The sequence below is a fragment of the Anopheles cruzii genome, chromosome 2, assembly GCF_943734635.1.
Source record: "Anopheles cruzii chromosome 2, idAnoCruzAS_RS32_06, whole genome shotgun sequence".
In the NCBI taxonomy this organism is placed as follows: Eukaryota; Metazoa; Arthropoda; class Insecta; order Diptera; family Culicidae; genus Anopheles; species Anopheles cruzii.
The window spans coordinates 48,626,284-48,646,407 of record NC_069144.1 but is presented as its reverse complement, the minus strand read 5'-3'; the positions used below and the strand labels follow the sequence as shown (position 1 = coordinate 48,646,407).

At 52.2% G+C, this 20,124-nt stretch overlaps 1 protein-coding gene across 1 annotated transcript in view; it reads right to left on the bottom strand.

The window, feature by feature from the left end:
* Nucleotides 1-353: 353 nt before the first annotated feature.
* The window catches only part of LOC128266873 (serine-rich adhesin for platelets-like), a 106,414-nt gene continuing 86,643 nt past the window's right edge, over nucleotides 354-20,124 (bottom strand). Inside the window, exons 3-6 of the mRNA XM_053003662.1 lie at nucleotides 13,871-14,055; nucleotides 3,955-4,049; nucleotides 3,356-3,881; nucleotides 354-1,448 (exon numbers count right to left, since the gene is read on the bottom strand). Coding sequence (XP_052859622.1) covers nucleotides 354-1,448; nucleotides 3,356-3,881; nucleotides 3,955-4,049; nucleotides 13,871-14,055 — 1,901 coding nt within the window. The remainder of the gene's footprint in view (nucleotides 1,449-3,355; nucleotides 3,882-3,954; nucleotides 4,050-13,870; nucleotides 14,056-20,124) is intronic.

Below are 20,124 nucleotides of genomic sequence, written 5' to 3'. Positions count from 1 at the left end.
CCGTCGATGCGATGCGCAGAAGTGAAAGCTACTCCCGCGCTGCAAAAAGGAAAACAAATCTTCGTTCCCGAAAAGTTCTACACCTATGACTAGTGTGTGTGTGTGTGCCGGAGGCCCCGAAGGTGTCCGAAACGCAACTTCGATACCCGCGACTCGGTGGTGGTGGCCGGTCCCCGACGTGTCCACGGTCCTCTATCATCACAAATAGTATCACGACATCGATTGGCTAACATAAAAACTTGGGGGAGGATGATGGGGCACAGAGAAGAACAATGGCGGGAGGCGCAGGCCGCTTAGAAGCTGCCGAGAATGCGCTCGCCACAGGCACTGACCGCAGCCGCCGCCGTCGCCGGTCACATGTAGTGGGCATGCGGATCCGGACTGGGACTGACCGAGATCGGGGGGCTACCACCACCACGCGGGTTGGCAGTGGAGCTGCCGGACCCGGCGTTACCGTCGGTCCTTCCGGGGCCCGACGGAGACGACGAAGAGGAACAGGCGGACGAGCTGGACGATGAAGATGAGGACGAGGAGGATGTCGAAGAGGAGGAGGTGCTGAGGGGCGTCGAGAACGTGGTGGTACCGGTAACGACCGGGGTCACCGCTAGCCCGGCGGACGGTCCGGACGATCGATAGTGCTGATTGTGGTTGTGAATGCTGGCGCCCGTCGCCACCAGGCCCGTTGCCAACGTACGTCCCCCACCCGCCGCTACGGCGGTGGCGCTACCGGTGGTACCTAAGCTATTGCTACCTATACTGCTATTGCCGGTCCCGAGAACCAGGCTGCTCCTATTGCTGATGGTGTTGTTGTTGTTGATGTGATTGTTACCCAGTCCGCCCAGCCCGTTGCTGGCGGCGCTTACACTACTCTGCACGCTGTTGTTGTTGCTGACGACGGTGGTGGTGGTGCCACTGCACCCGAGGTGGCCGAGATGCAGCGTGGTAAAATTATTGTTACTACTCAGTGCGACGCTGTGGTTGTTGTTGTTGTTGTTACTACTGCTAATGCCACTGCCGGCACCGGACGACGACGTTGGTGATGAAGATTTGGAGGTCTTGTTACCTGGGAAGAGCCGCAGGATTTGGCCGATCTTCTGCAGCTTGTCCGGCTTCTGGCTCTGGCACGTGGCCGCCACCCGGTCCACGAGCCTGGTCCCCGGCGGTACGGACGTCCCGCTGGCGGCCGCGACCAGACCGCCGCTGCCGTACGAGGAGTGTAGGTAACCGCCGACGCCGATGGTGGAGGCGGCGGCGGTGCTGATACTGGTGCCGCTGGCCACGCTGGACGTACTGCGCAGATGGCTCGCGGTACCGTCGAGTGACCCGGGCGACACCAGCGCCAGGCCGGGACCGACCGAGATCGCGCCCGTCGACTGGTACTGCACCGGGACATCGCGCACGGTTTTGTTCGGTGGGGCTTTCACGTACGTCCGCGGTATTTCCGATTGCTGGGAAAAGGACGAGAAAAAAGGGAGATTTAAAATATGTTTCAGAGCTCGGACGTGCTTCAATTTGTAGAGGAAAAATGGACAAGACATTTGGTTCTTATGAGCTAACGTGGTTTGGAATGAGCAAAGTGCCCGAGTGGTCTTTCACCATGACAACGCTTGGAAGCCCCGAACCAATTAATATGACGTTCACTAACGTCAGACAGTGCATTGGGGCCAATCAACTGGAAAGTGTGCCCCCAATCGAATACTTTCTTTACCCTGGCGACCGTTAAATTCAATTCCGGGCCGATTCCGGGGGCCTCATTGATGTGATAAAATCTTCCAAAGGGCAAAGAATGTCCAACGTATCGGGAGGGCGCCCAAGTAGTAATGCACGGCTCGGTAAGTAATTGCTGTTTATATGACATCCTTTGGACAGACACCCGGGGGTCACCTAACGAAGTTAGAAGGGTGCATTCTTTATCGAACCCGCCCCCTGGAGATGCCCAAGGCCACCGGGCAACCATCGCTGGTCAGGAATGCATTACATCATGCTTTGGTGCATTGGCCAACGGCAGCATTCCAATAATCCAATAATCGGCTACAGAGAGAAAGAGCTCCGGTGGTGAATCAGGTCGCTGGCGGTTTGGCCTACTTCGGTGTACCCCGAGAACAGGATCCGTACGGGACAGGGAATGTAGGCACGGTGTGGCCGTGTCCCCCCCCTTCGTGCGCTTACATAAATGAAAATCCTCGACACCATTTCTCTGAGCAGCGGCATCGCATCGTATTGCATCGGGTCGTCGGGACGAAAACTTTACGCCGTCAACGTGCAAGGACCTTCGGACGGGCATGGCTATGGTTTGCGCTTTTTATTTTCCTTCGCTCGACTTCGTCCGTTCATGGGACAATTTATGGCCGCTCGACGGGGTGTGTGTTGGTTCCCCCCCTCGGGTTGGAAAGGAATGCACTTGGTTTGGTTGCACTGCAGCGCTGCACCACCGGGACAATGCATTCGAAAAGCAGGTCACGCACACACACACACGCAAACGTTTGAAACAATGGCCAGCTGCGTGCAGCTGTACGCGGGCCGCCACTGGCAAAGGACGTCCCCTGCTGTTACGGACGGACTCTCGTTACTGCAACCGCGCGCTGCATCGGTGGAGGGGCGCGAGGTTCGTACGCGGCGCTGAGAAATGCATCCCAAAAGCCAACGGGGAGGTAGCGAGTTTTCGAGCCCACTCTCAGTTCCGAGCGGCCCCCCTCGGTCTTAAAAGGGGTGTTCTTAGCGATTGATTTATTCCCCGGTGATTGACCGTACTTTGCGCCTGAGTGCGCCTTGTTCTTGGTGAAAAAGGATGAAAGCCACTGCGCACTCCCGGCCATGAAATGGCACAGTGTGTACAGGTAAGTGTATAACTAATTATAAAAATATTGCTTTTAATAAAATAATTTCTTATCTATTATAAAGCCTACCACATTGTAGGTAAACAAAGAAAACTAACAACAACTTTAACTGCAACAATCAACCGCATCTAAAAAAATAACTGCTTTCGGTGTAAGATGAATGAACGATCGAAAATATTTGTAATCCTTGAAATCATCACCTACTCATGAACCTAATGTAATAGTTTAATGATCCTCGGAAACGGAAAAATCTATCATTTTTCACACGCGTTGGATTTTGCGGCTCAAGAGCGATGCGCAACATTATCGCGTCGCGCAACGCTACCGAAAGTGTGTTGCAGCGCGCTCGCGGGTATGAAATATTTCAACAGCACGAGTTTCGCTGTTTCCAAACAAACACTCGCGTCGCGATCACGAGAAAATCTCACACGCGCCTCGGAGGGATCCTCGAATGTTGATGCGGGACTCGAGTCTCGATCATCAACGTCCATCGGGGATTTGGGGGGGGCGAAACTAACCTGACACGGTGTCCGTATCTGCAGATCGCGATCCGGTCCGTACTCGCCGTCCGGCAGCGGCACGTGGTGCGTACAGTGGGGGAAACTCGTAAGGGAACTGTTGACGGCCACCAAACCACTGGTGCCGCTGGTGCTACTGCCGCTCCCGTACGACGAGCCGCCGCCGCTGCCGGTATTGCTGTAGTGCGTCTTGTAGTTGATGCTGCTGCTGCCACTACTGCCGCCGCCTCCGCTCAGCTGCTGATTATGATGATTGTTGTGATGATGATGGTGGTGGTGATTGAGGAACAGGCAGGACTTCCGGGGCGGGTTGCTCTTAAAGTTACTGCTCGTGGTGCTGCTCAGGATGAGGTCCGAACGGTGATGCTGAGCCGGCACCGGGGGTTGTTGCTGCTGCTGCTGCTGCTGCTGCTGCTGCTGTAGTTGCTGCTGATGATGGCCATGGATGGCGGAGTGGTGGTGGTGGTGGTGGTACCCGGTCGGTGAGTCACCGCTAACTCCGGAGTCCACTCGTAACCGTCGAGTTCTGGGGGGGAAACGAACGAACATTAGAAGGGTCAGATTCCATAGCCGGAGACCGCGGCGAAGAGAAAGCTTACCGTTCATCCCTTAGTGGTGGTGATCCGATGGAACCGCGGGCAGGAACGCCGAGCCGCTCCATCCCCGCGCAGCCCGGTGACTGTACTGATAGCATCTGCAAATAGAGAATCGAAACAAACGTTAATTAGTGTTTAGAGTGACGCACAGGCAAACACATTCGAGCGATTCTTATCGATACTTCGGGCGGGACTGTCCACCTATGCTGGCCTCTCTGAATTCTATGCTGGGGCCCTCCCGCGGACGGACGACTGTCATGCGTCCATTCCACGCCAGACAGGCCGTCAGACGGACCAGACGGACAGTCGACGGAGTGCCGGTCTATGGCCAGCACCGCCATTACCATAACACACCGCAGTCCGACGAACCGTGTCGGCGCGCGTGGTGCTGGTTGGCGGTTCCCGCGCTAGCGGAATGCGAATGCAACGGTTGTTGCCGGGGTGACGTTGCAAAAATGCAAATGGCAGCCCCATTTTTTGCATATGTCCCGCGGCCCCCCTTCATCACGTGTGTAACTGGGGTAGTCCGGGCCTCACCAACCCGGAACCAACCCGGTTACGGTGGTGGCCATCCCCCGCAACACACACACACTTGGCTAGTCACATGAACCGCGTTTGTGTGTGTGTTTGGTAGTAATAAACAAATTAATTAATTAATTGGCCGAGCTAATGGAAATGCTAATGGATGGCAAAGTTCACCGTTTTCTGGCTACTGGGAAGTTTATCGCGAGGGGGAGGGCTCCGAAATTGAATTCCGTGCCATTTGCTCACTTCCTGGTGACCCCTGGAGCGGGTCGGCCACAAGGATGTCACACTTTAAGCTTGGGTTTTGCGTAAGAAATTTGCGAATGCGACAATTTCGCAATAAAAACATCAAGGATTCTACTTCTTCATTTCAGCAACATGCAGCGTGTCGTTCGCGTTGATGTACTATCAACGTTTAAAATTACCTAATGTATTTTTAGTACATTTTTAGTACAAACACAGGTTTATGTAAGGGTCCGATATCGCAAAATAAATTTTAAAACCGTTGTTTTAGTCATCATTTTGCTTAACCAGAACCAGAGAGCTCCTTGGCATCTCTGGGAACGGAATGGAAAAAAGAAGTGCAATCCAAACCCCACTGCCGCTTAATTTTAATCCACCTTTCGCTCCGTCTTGACACTCAAGTCAACATGAAATAAAGAAGAAAAGCGCCAAAACCTCATCAGCGAGCCGCGCTCCGGCAAGCTAAACGTGACGATATTGCCCAAAGTTATTTGTTTACCACCGTTTTGCTCGCGGCCATAATTCACCGTGAAAAATGCATCCACCGTGGAATGTGCGATAGCTTAACGTTCCGCTTAAGCTTTAATCACACAGCTGTGACCCGCCGGTCGTCGTTGAAGCGCGCCGCTACTGACACCGCCGTTGCCGGGCCCACGCCACTCAAAACAACATTTTTCTTCCATAATTTCAGGTCACCCAGTTAATGTGCGAAAAGAACTGGTAAATTGTATTGCACACCGCGTCGTTTAGGGGGCAATCGCGAGACGCGAGAGCGATTATAATTGTCGAGAGGGTGTGTAATTAAAACCCACCACCCTAGACACCGGGCACGGGCACCCCCGCGAGGTGCATGTTTTGCAATAAAGCATAGCGAACACAACAAAAGTAGAAAAAAACCACAATGGAGAGCAAGGGGCCCGGGCGATTAATAATCGATCTGTTACTAATTGAGGCGCTCTTACATCGCCCGAATGGCACCTCACATGGTTAATCAATTATTAGAAAGGCCCTGCCCGGGCACAGGCCCGAAAAAAAGGAAATGCGCACCGAGCCGAGCAACATAAGCCCCAACATGGGGGCGCGGAGAGGCCCAACATAAACACAGCGCGGCCAGTTCGTTCGTCTTTCGATCGTCTTCGATTTCTGCATTCCGCGTGGAAGATTTATCGTTTTTTTTTTTGCTTCTTTCGGGCTCCAGACTGCAGCCAAGCCAAGCCGCGCGCGATATGCATGGTGGACGCCTCAAATGACACCCCTAATTAGCGACCTTCGGTGGAGATCGACCGAAGCGAAAGGAACACCGAAACGGAAAGGAATCCGCTGCGGCGGGCGGCCGGCCATGCGTTAACGAGGAGTGCGCAAGCAAATGCATCGCGCAGTGCAAGGCCTTGCGCGCCGAGTGCGGCTCGCTTCCTTCTTCTGCGCTGTGTGTGTGTGTGTGTGGGCCGCCCCCAAAACAGCTACGCACCATCATCGTGCGCCGCTGATTATGCTGATTGCTCTCAATTGGGCGTGATGGTGGTGCGCGCGAATTGGGTTCAATGTTGCCATTTCTGAGGAAGTAGTTTGCGCGCGAAACCCGAACCCGGGCAGGCCGCCCCCCCCCCGGGGAGGTGCAAAGAATATGATAGAAATTTATGCTCGCGCGGCGGCGACGAGTTACGAACTGAACTGACTCCGGGGGAGTTTGAACCGCGCGAAACGGATTCGGTGGAGAGGAACAGACTCGCTCTCGGGTCGGGTGACTGCTTCTGCAACACGGACAGGTGTGTATAACGGAGTTCCGATTCGAAGACGTCACACAGTTGGCAACGCGAGACGTGAAGGGCATCTTCGCACGTGAATCTCGATAGCTGCCGACTGCACCACTGAACGCCACCGGACACCGGGTTTAATGTCGGTGAGTGAACGCATTAAGCATTGAGCGCATCGTGGTGCCGGTGTGTGATTCCCCAAACCGCACGAGAGGCTCTGCACCCGGGGAAAGGGCAACCGCCGGTTCGGTTTAACGTTTCAGGCACCACAACCAGAGGCCACAGTGAAGTGACAGTGACTTCCATTTATTTACAGGAACTAAACTGAGGCGTAAAGTTAGCTACTGGCTTAGCTGTGTTAGGTTTTATTTTATGACTTTTCCTTGCGAAAATACCTTCTTTGAAAACAATGTAGATCAATTACAATAACTAGACATCAATTTTCCACGATCAGCCACGATTGGATTGATTTACACTTCTTCAGTGAAAGTAAGTTTCTGTAGAACCGACTCTAACCGAGCGAGCAATAAACATAGCCGAACGACTAAAGCTTAACAAATGATATATTGTTTGAGTAAAATTTAAAAATATACACAAAAAATGGAATAGCAAATTGCACAATAAGGTTTACTCTAGTTAGTAGACATCCTAAAGATGCACAATCCAGTTCTTTTTCAGTTTTCCAGTTCAACCCAGATAAATTCCTTTAGAACCCGAATCGGCTCTAATCGAGCAACTAACATTAGCAGCTAACAATGACTGTTTAAAGCTTTAAAAAATGCCACATTAAATAAGAGGGAAAGTTAAAATTTAATTTAGTTTAATTGATCAGAAAATTTAATTTAATTTTGTATACCAAAATTGTTATTAAAATTTGTTGCAAAAGTGGCAAAACAAGGTTTATCTAAAACGGCTGACATCCTGAAGAACCATAATCCAAAGGTTGCTGAGACACTGATATGCTTGCAGCCATGGGGATAAGAAGCTCTCGTCGATATGAGTAGACACAAATTGATTGCCCATTTTCAATATTTAATGGAGTTAGGACAAAACTCAAATCTTATTCTAAGACAACAGAAATGACGCATAGACATTATTGTTTACATAAATTAATGAAATATTATTTCAATATCAACATAAACATGATATATTAATTGTACAGTTTCCAAGAGTGTCAGATAAGAACTTAATTCGTGTAATGAAAAGATATCCTAATATGAAAATTCGGCCTTTCCCGACGACGTGGCCGGCACACTATAAACATGCGCACTTGTAATAGCCCATAAGATTCCAGTGCCTCTAAAAATTAAGAGCTCGATATGAAACGCCCCTAATTGGAGATAATGGTTATGGTGTCCATCGTTTGCGCCAGAAGCCTCCACCGCAACAACAACAACCGAGAACTACGGAAGAAGAGTGGCCCGGGCGGCTCGTCCCCGATTTGTCCGTGTGACCTACCGGGGCGAGACCAGGGGCTGTCCCGAACCCGAACGGCAGTTCGACCACAAAAACGCGACAGTTCACAAATTTAAAGCAAAACACTGACCGGCTGACCGTGAGCCGGTCACCCCCGGGGGTGCGGAGGGCGCGCAGGGAGGCTGCTGGCTGTCAGTTTATCTTGCAGACAAATCAGTCACCCCGAAAAATCCGGCGACCGGCGATCGGTCGGCCGTCTGCCACCAAAAAACACGATGCAATCGTTATTTGCAATGATTTTTCTTCTCCCCATTTGGACTTCGCAACGACAACATGACAAAAAATGGCGACGAACCGAGACACAAAGGGAGAGTGAGAGAGGGTGACAGGGAGGGAGCGAACCACAGCGACACGCGGATTCGTTCGTCCGAAGGCACACAGACAAAACGTTCAAGTGAGCGACGAGCCGAACCAGTGTCGCCGTCGTCTGGACGATGCCACTTGCAGGAGTGAGGCGGCGGCGCGGGAAGGAAGAAGGCACTGGTCGGCCAACCCGCCCCCGAGGCGGTGGCTGGTGGGGCCGGCCGGCGGGAGACAGTGAAACATGAACTCTGCACAAACGGAACGTGCTAAAATGACCGAATCGTGCTGAATTGCACACATGCAGATGGCCCCCGCCCGAGCACGACGGCGCAACGGCTGCAACAACCCTTTCCCGCCACCCCACTTACCACCCCCCACCACTCGACTCGCGAGGAACTGCACGCGCGCGCCGGCGAGCCCGCTGGAGAGGTGATAGACCTGGGTGCAGACACATTTCGGACGCCACCGTCCGGGGGACCTGGCACAGGACCTGGCCACGGGGGAAGAGGCCACGGCTATGTGCAACGCTCTGACAAAGCGCAAATTTAAAGCCAGACACTGCCGGGGCCAGACAGTTAAAGTCAATAAACATGCAACTTTTATTATTGTTGTTCTCCGTCAACCGCTTTTTTTCCTTCTTTTGTTTGTTTGGCGGCCGCGAGGGTTTTTTGTGACCCCGTGGGGAGGGGGTGGGGGCGGCGAGACGATGGTAACGACGTCAACGACGGGCACGACTTTTTCGGGCATCACACCCCCAGGCACCCAAGGACTCAACGGGCGGCGGGCCGGCGAGCAGGCGAACCCTTGCCGGCAGGATGGCCACAACAAAGGTTCAGACCCAGGCTCTCTCTCTCTGTGTGTGGTGGGTAATCTTATCGCAGTGAAAGTGAATTAATTTTATGTAGGACATTTATCAGCCCTCTTCAGGAACGGAGATTCTTAAACATTTAAAGAATCGGGTCGATGCTGCCAAACCGAAGCGACTCAATTCAGGAGCCCAACAACCTAATGGCCCAACGATTAGACGAGCCCGCAGCAACAGCTGCACGGGACAAGCCGAAAGTCATTCGAAAGGGTACACGCGCAACGCAGTCAAGACGCTGAATATGTGACTACGAGACGAGACGACACGACCGCAGACACCTCGCCTCCGAACGGATCTTCCCGGACGGTGGTGTATCAACATCGTTAGCAGCATCTTGGCGGCCGGTGATCGATTGCCTTGGCGGGCGACTCGGTGGTGTCGGCGTCGGGCGGAAATGCAAACAAGACTCGTCGCGACACACACGCACACACACACACAGTCAGAATGTCGCCCACCTGCTGCGCGGACCTGGTGAAGGTGTCGCGCCATCCGTCGCGCGCCGCCCCACAGCCTCTATCGCACAGAACCGGTTAAGTAACCGGCCACAGGGGTCCCCCCGACAGGGGGTTCTCCTCCGCGGCGCACACACAGGTGTGCTGCTGTCCGCCGCCGCCGCCACCCCCCGCCGGTGAAGGTCAAAAGCTATCCACCACACTATTGCGATGCAAGTGTTTGGGGAGGGAAGATGCCTTCGCAATGTCCGCGTTGCGTGAGTGGCGTCCAGTGCCTGGTGCCTTATCGTGAGCTAATGTCACCTTTATCGGCCCCGAGGTGCACATTCGAGGCATTAGTCGGGTGTTGAGCGACGGACAAGTGGGTAAAATAAGGGTCCGCATTGTGTCATCTGCTTTGGTTCGCGGAAAAGTGTGAAATACCATGTAGTTGGTGTGTTCAAAAAGTTCTGATGGTTTTATTTTTACGAGGGCTACGTATATTCAATTTTCGATTTTTTTTTGTAGCAGTATGTTGCTAATCGTGTCACTCACTTATGGTGACAAAGCAAACAAAAAACAAAACTTTTCGCATTCCACCAAACTTGGCTCTTCTTCGTTCACATCTTCTCGGCCCTCTGGAAACATTTTGAACCACCGATAAACGCTGCTTTGGGTCATAATAGTTTCACCAAAAGCCACAGTCAACATGTCGAATGCGTCCGCGCTCTTTATTTCTTTTTTCAGGCAAAATTTGATACAGATTTTTTGCCACCATTGGAGTAGACAAAAATTGAGGATGAGCCAAACAAGTCCAAACAAAACAGCTGTCAAAAATTTACTGATCCTCAAAATGGCCGAATGGCCTTGTCACCATAAGTTAGTGAGATGAGTAGGAGCATAACGCCACAAAAAAAATGAAAATCGATTATACATACCCCGCATAAATACAAAATTATCAAAGCTTTTTTAACATAGCACGTAAGAAGATAGAGGATGGATGGTCTAATACTCTTTTCCAGTATATGATTAGTGATTTTCTCTTTTCTCTGAAGATCAGAAAGTGCTTTCTGATGTATCTTGGGATTCTAGCATCCAAGCTAAACATTTGCCAAAAAGATCTACCAAAACTTTAGTATTTGCCGCTGGGAAAGAAGAATATCAAATGCTGTCAAATGCATATCGTAACACAAAGAAAGCTTCTTGCACACTAGTTCCAGTACTTCCGAATTGAATGAACTTGTATAACTCGGGAACGGATAACCCAATTTGTCTCCAAAAAAAACTTTAAGTCGAGAAAAATTGTAAGATTTGAATGAGACATTAAAATTCTGTATTGCCTAGAAGTTCAGTACCGATCGTACATTATGCATTATTTAAATTGGAAATTCAAGTTCACCTCAAACCAAAAGCTTTCTATATTTTTCGCATCATTTACGATTTAACTATGTGGTTTTCAAATGGCACAAACACGGCAATGTTTCCGAAACGGTAAAAGCTCCATAAACTGCCAACCGTTCGGCCATAACCTCTAATGGAGACGCCTTGTCACTTGTGGGTCCCCAGTTCTCGCTCCTTAGCTAATCCTTTGCACACATCGTAACACTATCAACAAGCTCGAAACGAAATTACTTTTTATTCGCCCAAAGATACGGACCAAAAAAAGAACCAGAAAGCGAGCTTCTGTCGCAAAAGACGGGGGCATTTTGATGAACAGCAGAATACCCGCCGAATGGCTCGTAAAACAATTTATTTATTATTCAACAGGCCCTGGCTTTTAATGTGAGCAATTAAAATTGGCCTCTCACGAGCGACCGTTCCGCGGCTGGCTGTCGGGCTGGCTGCGTCATGTGCTTCACCGGTCCCCGGTCTAGGGGGAAGGTTCCCGGATAGCTGTCGCCGTCATTTGTTTGTTTCTGAGAAGCGCGGTGGCTCCTCACTAGTATAGTTTGCCACCCCCGGTAGGTGACCCATTTTTGCTCTCGCTCGCACCAGTCCGTGGGAAACTGTCGCCAGCCAGCCAGCCAGCCAGTCAGCTCTCTCGGTTGTGGTCCACAAAAAGAAAAGATCGGCACACGAATGGATGTTTGTGTCGGTGCATTTTATATGCATCGCTCCGGTTCGGTTAGTAGGCTCCGGTGTGGCCTAGGCGCGGCTCTGCTGCAATATAAACATAAGCCGTTTCCTAAGTTTTTGTTTCCCAGAAAGACCCACGATCTACGCAAACACCACGCGGTGGGCAGCCTTGCGCTTCTTTCACCTTCAGCCGTTACACGATGGGCAGGACAGACGATGCTAACGGCAATTGTTGACAAGAAACTAGGCCCCCGCCTAGGCCGGGCGGTTGTGTTCGTGGAAATTGGACATGGCGATGATAAGGCGTTCGCCAAACGCTACTACGTGTTTGTCACCGAACACGCTGTTGGCGGGTGCGTAGTTGCTCTGAGTTTCCAGGAATCGCCAACGGGCCAACTCGTTATCCGGCAGAATCTAACCAGCGCATGAACTCAAAGTGAACTCGTCGGTAAAGTTTTGGTTGAAGAAAGTTGTACGAAAATCTGGTGCCGATAACCGCCCTTGCGAGAGAACCCTTGCGCCGGTTTGGTTTGGCCAAAATCTGTTCGCTTCTTTTAATTTTCTGATAAAACAACAACCCGGGCAAAGTTAATTTCGGGCGTAAGAAAGCTGAAGTCGAGTCCGTTGAACCGGCCGGGAAGCAGACCACTTGGCTCGGTTGGCTCGATTGAAAACTTCTCAGAAACTCCGCCCGGTAACCGGAGGTCGCTCAGACCCACATGGTCTCTGGCAGCCGCCCCACTTGGCTCTGGAAGATCCTGGATGTCTCCGCTTTTTCACCGACTCTCACAATGGGTTTTGACTTTCATCCTCATTTCTTAAGCGCTTTCCGGCTTATCAACGGACTCCACACGTGTGTGTGGCTGCAAGGCAGGCGGTTAACCGCAAAAGCCCGACACGAACCGAGCAGGAGCAGACAAAACCGAAGACGCTTTGTTGTCAGGGTGGTGTCCTTTTTCTGTTTCGCCTTATCTTGTTCGGGCTTCATGCTCGACTCGGGCGATCAAAAACGCTCCGACATTTGCCGGCAACAAAGGAACCGCAGAGCAAAGGAGGCACCTTGGCAACGCACACCACACCACGTCCCGTTGCTAGGAGGTGGCCGTTCACTTGACAGTTGCGAAGCGTAGAGACAGTGAGCGCCTTCGCAAGGAGTTAGCTCGCTGGCTGTCATCGGCTTCGAAGCGGACAGAAGCGGTATCTTCCCGGAAGGATCGGTCCAGGATTGCGGTGCCGATGGCGAGGACGGGTCGGGCAGTTTGCCTTATCGTCGTAGCGGCTGCGTCGTTGCTTCTACCGGTGGCCAGCGAGACGGACGAACACGTCGAGTCCATCTTTCGCCCGAGCACCGGAATCGTCGCCGGTGGCTACTGTGATCTTTCCTGTCCTGGCCAACGGAAGCACACCCTTTGTGAAGAGGAGGTAAGTTGCTAGGTGGCCGTCAACATCGGAGTCGGAGGGAATATACTAATGCCGGTGGCGGCGGGTTGGTTTCCATTTTCTCCCACCCTCGGGTCATCCGGCAAAGGGTTCACCGGCACGGTGCCCAAAGTTTCAGCAACTGCTCGGCAGCGACTGGCTGTGGGCGGACGTACTGAACGCACACAACGGCATCCGGAACCGGTTCGCCGGTCGGTCCCGGGTGGCCAACATGAAGAAGCTCGTCTGGGACGATGAACTGTCCCGTATGGCCCGCCTCTGGTTGGCCAGCAGTTGCCACGAGCGCTACACGGTGGACCCATGCACCGAACTCACCAACCCGGACCTGTATACGCGCGACCATCGGAACGTGCGACAGAACGTGGCGTTCGTCCTCGAGCGGTACCTGCCGCGGTACTACGACATCGACGTTATTCGGCGCTGGTACGCCCAGAAGGCGGACACCCCACGGCCCACGCTCGGGCCGGACGGTCAGGTGTGGCACGCCGTGCTCAACAACTATACCCTGCTGACCTGGGCCAGCGTCGAGCGGATCGGGTGTGCGGCGGCCAAGTACCGGGACGGGTTCCAGCTGGTCTGTAACTACTTTCCGTTCCACTCGCTCGCTGAACCGGCGGCAATACGCGGACCACCGGCTAGCCAGTGCCCTCGGACGTTCCCGCTGAAGAGTCGCGTCTTTGACGCACTCTGTACGTTTGAGATGGACAGTGCCACGGCTGCTGGGGCTGGTGGTCCCACCACCTGCAGCCTGACGCTCACGACGATGATGATGCTACTGTACTGGAGGTCATGGTGGAGCTACTTACGGGTACCGGGAGATGGTTCAAGTCGGTGTTTAGAGGTGCTAGATCTTCGGCGATGAACTGGATCGGCAGCGTCAACGCTTCCGTTGCACGCGCGGCCGTGGTTGCCCGCAGACACCGAAACACTCCGAACAGTCCCAGGACGAGCGCACAGATGACGGAGAACGAGACCAACCCGTAGATGTAACCTAGAGCAGGGAGAGAGAGAGATGTAATAGATCCGTTAGTATAAACGCCGCTGGAAATGGCTAAACCTAGAGAACTAGTATTAGGTTGTTTAATAAGTTTTGAGTTTCAATAACAGAGGGCGCTGTAGCTAACCTAATTTTTTGTAATATTTTTTGTTGGGTCTATCGCCATAATCCTAATCCAAAAAAAAAGGGTAAAGAGTTGTGTGAAGCTGGTTCTTCGGTTCCGAAACGAGTTCGTGTCCAGAACTCGGCCAAGAAGGTGTTAGCATCCATTTTTTGGGATGCGAAAGGATGTTTGTGGATTACTTGGACAAACTGATAAAATAATGAATTCTGATTATTATTGGAACCTTTTAGAGCAGAAGGAGAAAATTCATGAAAAAAGACCCATTTCGAGACAATGGCAAAAATCCATGAATTCTTCAAATTGTTGGACCGTATTCACAAGATTTAGTCCCTAGCGACTTCTATCTGTTACCAGACCTAATAAAATGCATGCGTCGAAAGCGTTTTTCATCAAATAATGAGGTCATAGCAGTTGTGGATGCGTATTTTAAAGCCCTTCCAGATTCTCAGTTCAGGGATGGGATTCATAAATTCTGTTTCTTATCGAACCTCACAACTTATTGCACAACCCAGTAGTGTCTAACGCCACAGTAACCTCGTCCTAATTGGCCAACTAAGTGAAGCCTCCGACACTGGCACGCGAGCATCCTTCGCCAGAATTGCGCATTCCACGCACGGACCGAACCTATACCGGACGCTACAAATGGCGTCCACAGTAAGAAAAGGAGTCCAGCAAAATGTCGTCTGTGACCCCGTCCAGTGTCCAGTGTCACACCTCGGCCGGGGCCTCCCTTAGCAACAAGGCGGACTGGCAGACTGGCAGATGATGAAAGCCTCAGCCCCGGACCCGCGTCCGCACTCACGCGTGGCAACGGCGCGGCGCGCAGCACGATCAGCATCATGTGAACCATCATCATCATCATCATTATCATCGCCGGCGCATCACCACCCATCGGCCGGTTACTAATCGTTTCTGTCTGTGGCGTGCCACGATTTCTAATAGTCGCTCGCTGCCGCTCTGTTTTCGCCACGCTGTTGGTGCATGGACCCGGGTGGGGGGAGGGAGGGCACCCTACATGGCCCGCGCCTGCGCTACTACCGTGCACCGACACCGTGCTGCTGCTGCTCTGTGGAATGAATCTGCATCATTTTCACCACACGAGCGCACCGCACCGCGTGGTCTGGGGGCCCCGGTAATTATCATTCCGTGGCCGAGGTGTTGAATTTCTTACGACGTCTGGCTCGGCCCCGTCCGAAACCGGACGTGCTGCCTGCGCGCTCCGCGGAAAAGGAAACGGAATGGTGGCGGCCGGCGACGCGATGGAAGAGCACGTCGCAAAACGGCTCGAATCTCTCGTCCCGAAACAAAAAAATCCGTCGGCCGTTTTGTACGGCGACCTGTTTGTCGTCCACGAGACGGCGGGCGGTTTGCCGGTTGATAAGATAAGGACGTCCGCCGTCTTTTGGTGCCGTGCTCTGGACGGCAAGTGGCGGACCCCCGAGGAGTCTCTGAACGGCTATATCGGAAAGAAGCGCGTCGAACACGTTCCGGTGGCACATATCCGAAGGGGTTCCAAAACTGCATTTTATCCAAACGCTTACGCGGAACATCCGAACAGACTGCGACGCGGTACATTAATCAAACCTGCGGCCGGAGGCGGCCGTGTGGCGTGTAGCACACTCAACAACGATCGCCGACGATGTCTAGACGGACCCCGCTGATAATGGGTGTTAAATGACTAACCATAACAAGCTATCAAAAGGCTCGAGACCTGCAGCAATTCGTCCCAGAAAGCGAACTGCATCCCGAGCGAGAGCGTCCGACCGTGTCTCGTCTGTCTCGTCATCGAATTGGCACCGTAAAAAGATAACCCAAGTCCGCGCCATTGGCTGACCATTGATAAACCGCGGCGGACTTTCCATTCAACTCGCACGTAACTCTGCGGTGAATTCGTCTTGACGATAACGCACGTCGGCCACTAAACGGCCACCCTATTGCACGTCAGCCGCCATTATTGACGCTGGTGTTAAGGGAAACACAAACACTTTAAGCGCCTCGAAGGGGCCACCCGAACCGGTGTCCGGTGACGTCTTGAACGACCAGCTTGCTGACGTTTATGCAGCGGACTCATGAATCATCACCTCGAACCTCGTTTTGTGCTTTGTGGTAATCAGTGGCCGATAATGAGAAAAGAGACACATGTTTAGCAAACGTGCCCTGATGGTAGATGGTTCCGGCTCGTGCGATAAGCCGCCCAAGGAACTCACGAAACAAGAGTCGTTCTTCTTTTTGGTCCCTAGGCTGTGGCCTTCGTCGCTGCGGCTGCCAGTCGACGGAGAGGATTCAATTTATTTTCGAATGATCCGACAGCCGGGCGGCACCAAATACCGTCGGCCCGAGAAGGATGTATCAATCTTGACGCAGATTGAAGATTTGGCATTTCGACTTCGCGTGGGCGCGTGTGGGGCCACCCAATTTAGCGACCGTTTTTTTTGTGTCTTGCGACACATTCGTTACTTTGCCCCATGTCTTCTTCCAGTCGCCGCGGCTTGTTAGCTCGGCGCACCCGTCGATGGTCGGCCCATTTTGGCGCCCCCAGGTCACGCGGACTCGCGGGAGGATTAAAATTAATTGTGCATCGTTAAAATCGAAGCGGTACAAATTATACCAGAAGCGCAGCCACGGCCATCACCAATCGGCACACGGTTGGGTGTGGTTTTTTTTCAACTTGAGGGCCGAGGTCCGTTCGTTGGACACTAAGCTTGGCCACGATTGGCTTCGTGTGTAGGCGTGCAGCTGCAACCGAACAAAATTGCAATAAAGTGCATTCTTAGCTGTCAATTGTCCGATAGAGAAGCGATACGAACCAGAACCGGCGACTGTGAATAATGGTGCTGGGCTATTTGGGGGCTTTTTATTAAATCGATAAGCACACAGCGGCGTAGAGTATTAAAAACAGACATAAGTATTTAAAATAAGGGCTTCGAAAGCGAATTTCTTAGGGGCAAATATTGGAAAGATTGACCAAATTTAGTTTGTATGATTTTTGAGTGAAGATCCGAGAGCATTCGCCAATCCACCAAAAATCACGATCTTTGCTACTTTGGGAATATACTCTGATGATTTCATTAGTTGGAAAGATTATTTGTTATTAAATTTTCCTTTATTTTAGGGGGTCTATAATCTTCTAGTTCAAGATGGTTTTGATCCGCAATTTCGCAAATAAATATAATAAACCCAAAGGAAAGTTGTGAGCTATCAAAGTGAAAGAGGTTCCCACAAGAGCTTCCATTATGTGCTGATTGACACGAAACAGGCGTTATTTGGTCGATAGATACTACAGCTTGTAACAATCTGTACGGACCACAGCGAAGGTACCAAGAAGGAAGGTGCCAAACTAGGTACCAGTGCGTATCTTTGAGCTGTTACCTAATCCCCGTAAGTTGAAATGTAATCCCTTGAAGCTCCGTCCAATCCTTGCCATGGTTTAGTGGTCAGCGTTCAGTGGATTGAAACCACACAGCCAATGGCATAAGGACCCCATATTCCATACATATGTTAGAAAGAATTCTTGTTCATGTGAACGATATGATGTGAGTGGTCAGGAATTCGTGCCTCCATTCGAATTGAATATACTTTCAAATTGAAAGAAGTTTGTTCATAAACCCAATCTAGTGTTCAGTTTCAGGTCTGTCAGCGCCACGGCAACAGCGACCCATGCAGTGATGACCTTGACTCGGAGGAGATGCAACGGATGTGTCTCGATGGCGCGCCACTGCACTGCTGCGCCGTTTTGCGATAAATAATATTTCTGCCTTTGCCACCGTCTAGTCTAGTGGCAAACCCAGGAGGGCTCAGATCCTGAGGCCATCGGCTAGCCGTCGACCCGCCGAGTGCTCATAAAATTTATGCGCGCGCAAGGCCTACAGCAGCAGCTCCCCCGGGAGAAAGGGAGCGAGAGAGAGAGAGTGACAGAGAGCGGCAGGATAGCTTTTTATGCCTCATTTTGCACAAACTGGCGAGCTGGCGAGAATAAGAATGAAATCCTGACCTCCCGCAAGCATCGCGTCGCCTCGGGGCCTTTCCCGCCCGCGTATCCTTTCCTCGCGCGGGGCCAGTCCCGGGGCCAGCTTGGCAGTCTCGCGTCAGACACGCAAAAAAAATGGGCCAGACACTTGGAACCCGTTGGAAGCCCGTTCGTCGGGGCTTCGGTCGTTCGGTTGAGGCTCTCGCGGGCCAGTCGATCGATATTTAGGTCGCGAAACTTTTGCTGCCTGAGCCTGGCCGACCACACAGAAAGATAGCTCGTCCAGGGCCCAGGGTCCTTTTCCATGCACGGGGATTCGCTTCTTCGGCAGAGCTTTCCCAGCCTTTTTTTCTTCTGTTGCCAACCCCCGGATTGGCGGATTTATGTAGACCCCAATCAGTGTGGGAAACGACATCAGAGGATTCACATTCGTATTTAGGGGGATACTGAGGACGCGAATCACGCGATGCCGTCATAAAAAAGGTCCTTAGATTTGGTTGCGTGGAACTGTGGCAAATTTTTAATTTTACCACGTGACATCATTGTCCCCCGCCCGGCCTCCGGAAGTCGTTCCCGGCTCAAGTGGTTCTTCTTGGACGAGTATTCCTTGTCTGCGAAACACATTTGATGACTCTTCCTTCGGTCGGTCTTCACAGACTGCACCGTCAATTGCAATTCCATCGATCGCCGATCGCTCGTTCGACAGCCGACGCGCGGCAAAAACTCGGCCGAAAGATTCCATTTAATTTCCCTCAATATGCTAATTCAGTCAGCCGTTGAATTGCATTCGCTTCCTGTCCCTCCCTCTCTCTGTCTCTCTATCTCTCTCTTCTCTGCCACCGCCTGACACCTGAGCCGCCCGCCCGCCCGTCCGCCCGCCGGCCTGGCCTGGGGCCGTTTGATTCGAATTTTATTACCTAACGCCGTCGGCGCGGCCGCCAGAGTCTGGTTCGGTGGTGGTTCGCTGTGTCTGTCTGGTTCGGTGGCAAATGGATTTTGGCGTTTTGAAGGGCACCACCAGCCAGACTGACAGCCAGACAACCGCTTCCGACCGATGACGACGACGACGGCGATTCGCTTCACCGGTTTTCCGCAGCAGTCTGGTCCCCGAGCGGATGACGCCGAATTGAACAAATCCCCATCACACGTCCCACGTCCGCGCTTAGAGAGGGTGGACCACCACTGACCCCACCCGCCCAGAACAATGGAGGCCCATTATATGGCGAAGTGTGAACTTTTGGAAACAAATCACCATATAGCCCACGTTCGGCAGCAGCAGCAGGACCGTGAGAGTGGTTTGGAGGTTCCCAAAAATGGGAAACCCTACCACGACGGTGAGGCGGCCGTAGTTTTATGTTACCTTTTTGCCCACAGCGCATGTCATGAGTCTGTCAAATGGAATGTTTGGTAAAAAAGCTAATAAAAAGCCAAGAGTTGACCGAGCAACCGAACGAGACACACAGATCGATAACGGCGGACGGGAGCCGAGCCGTGGGCATAAATCTCCGGAGTCACCCGGACAGCTGGGAAGCCAGCGGACGAACCGAAGAAGATGGGGTTCTCCAACAACGACGATGACGACGACGAGCGTTTATCAACTTCAGGCCGGCCAGCCCGCAGGCGCCACGAATGAGCAACATGAGAGAGGAGCAGCAGCAGCATAAAAATCGACCCCACCGAAGAAGAGGGTCTGTTGATGTCGATGGGAGGCAACAAATAATTACATACCACGCCAAGGCATGCCAAAGCCGACCAAAGTCGGCTAAAAATAGCGATCCACAGCGCCCACTAATACTATGTCCGATCGCAATAAACAAACACTTCGGGCCGAATTTGAATCCCCCCTCCACCCGACGCGACGGGCAGATGATCTAATGGGGGATCCGTCCCGGATCAATCACCGCGGTTATGCCGCAAACAGATCCCACGGTACCGGCAATCGGTACTTCCGGACAGAGCCAGAAGGAAAACT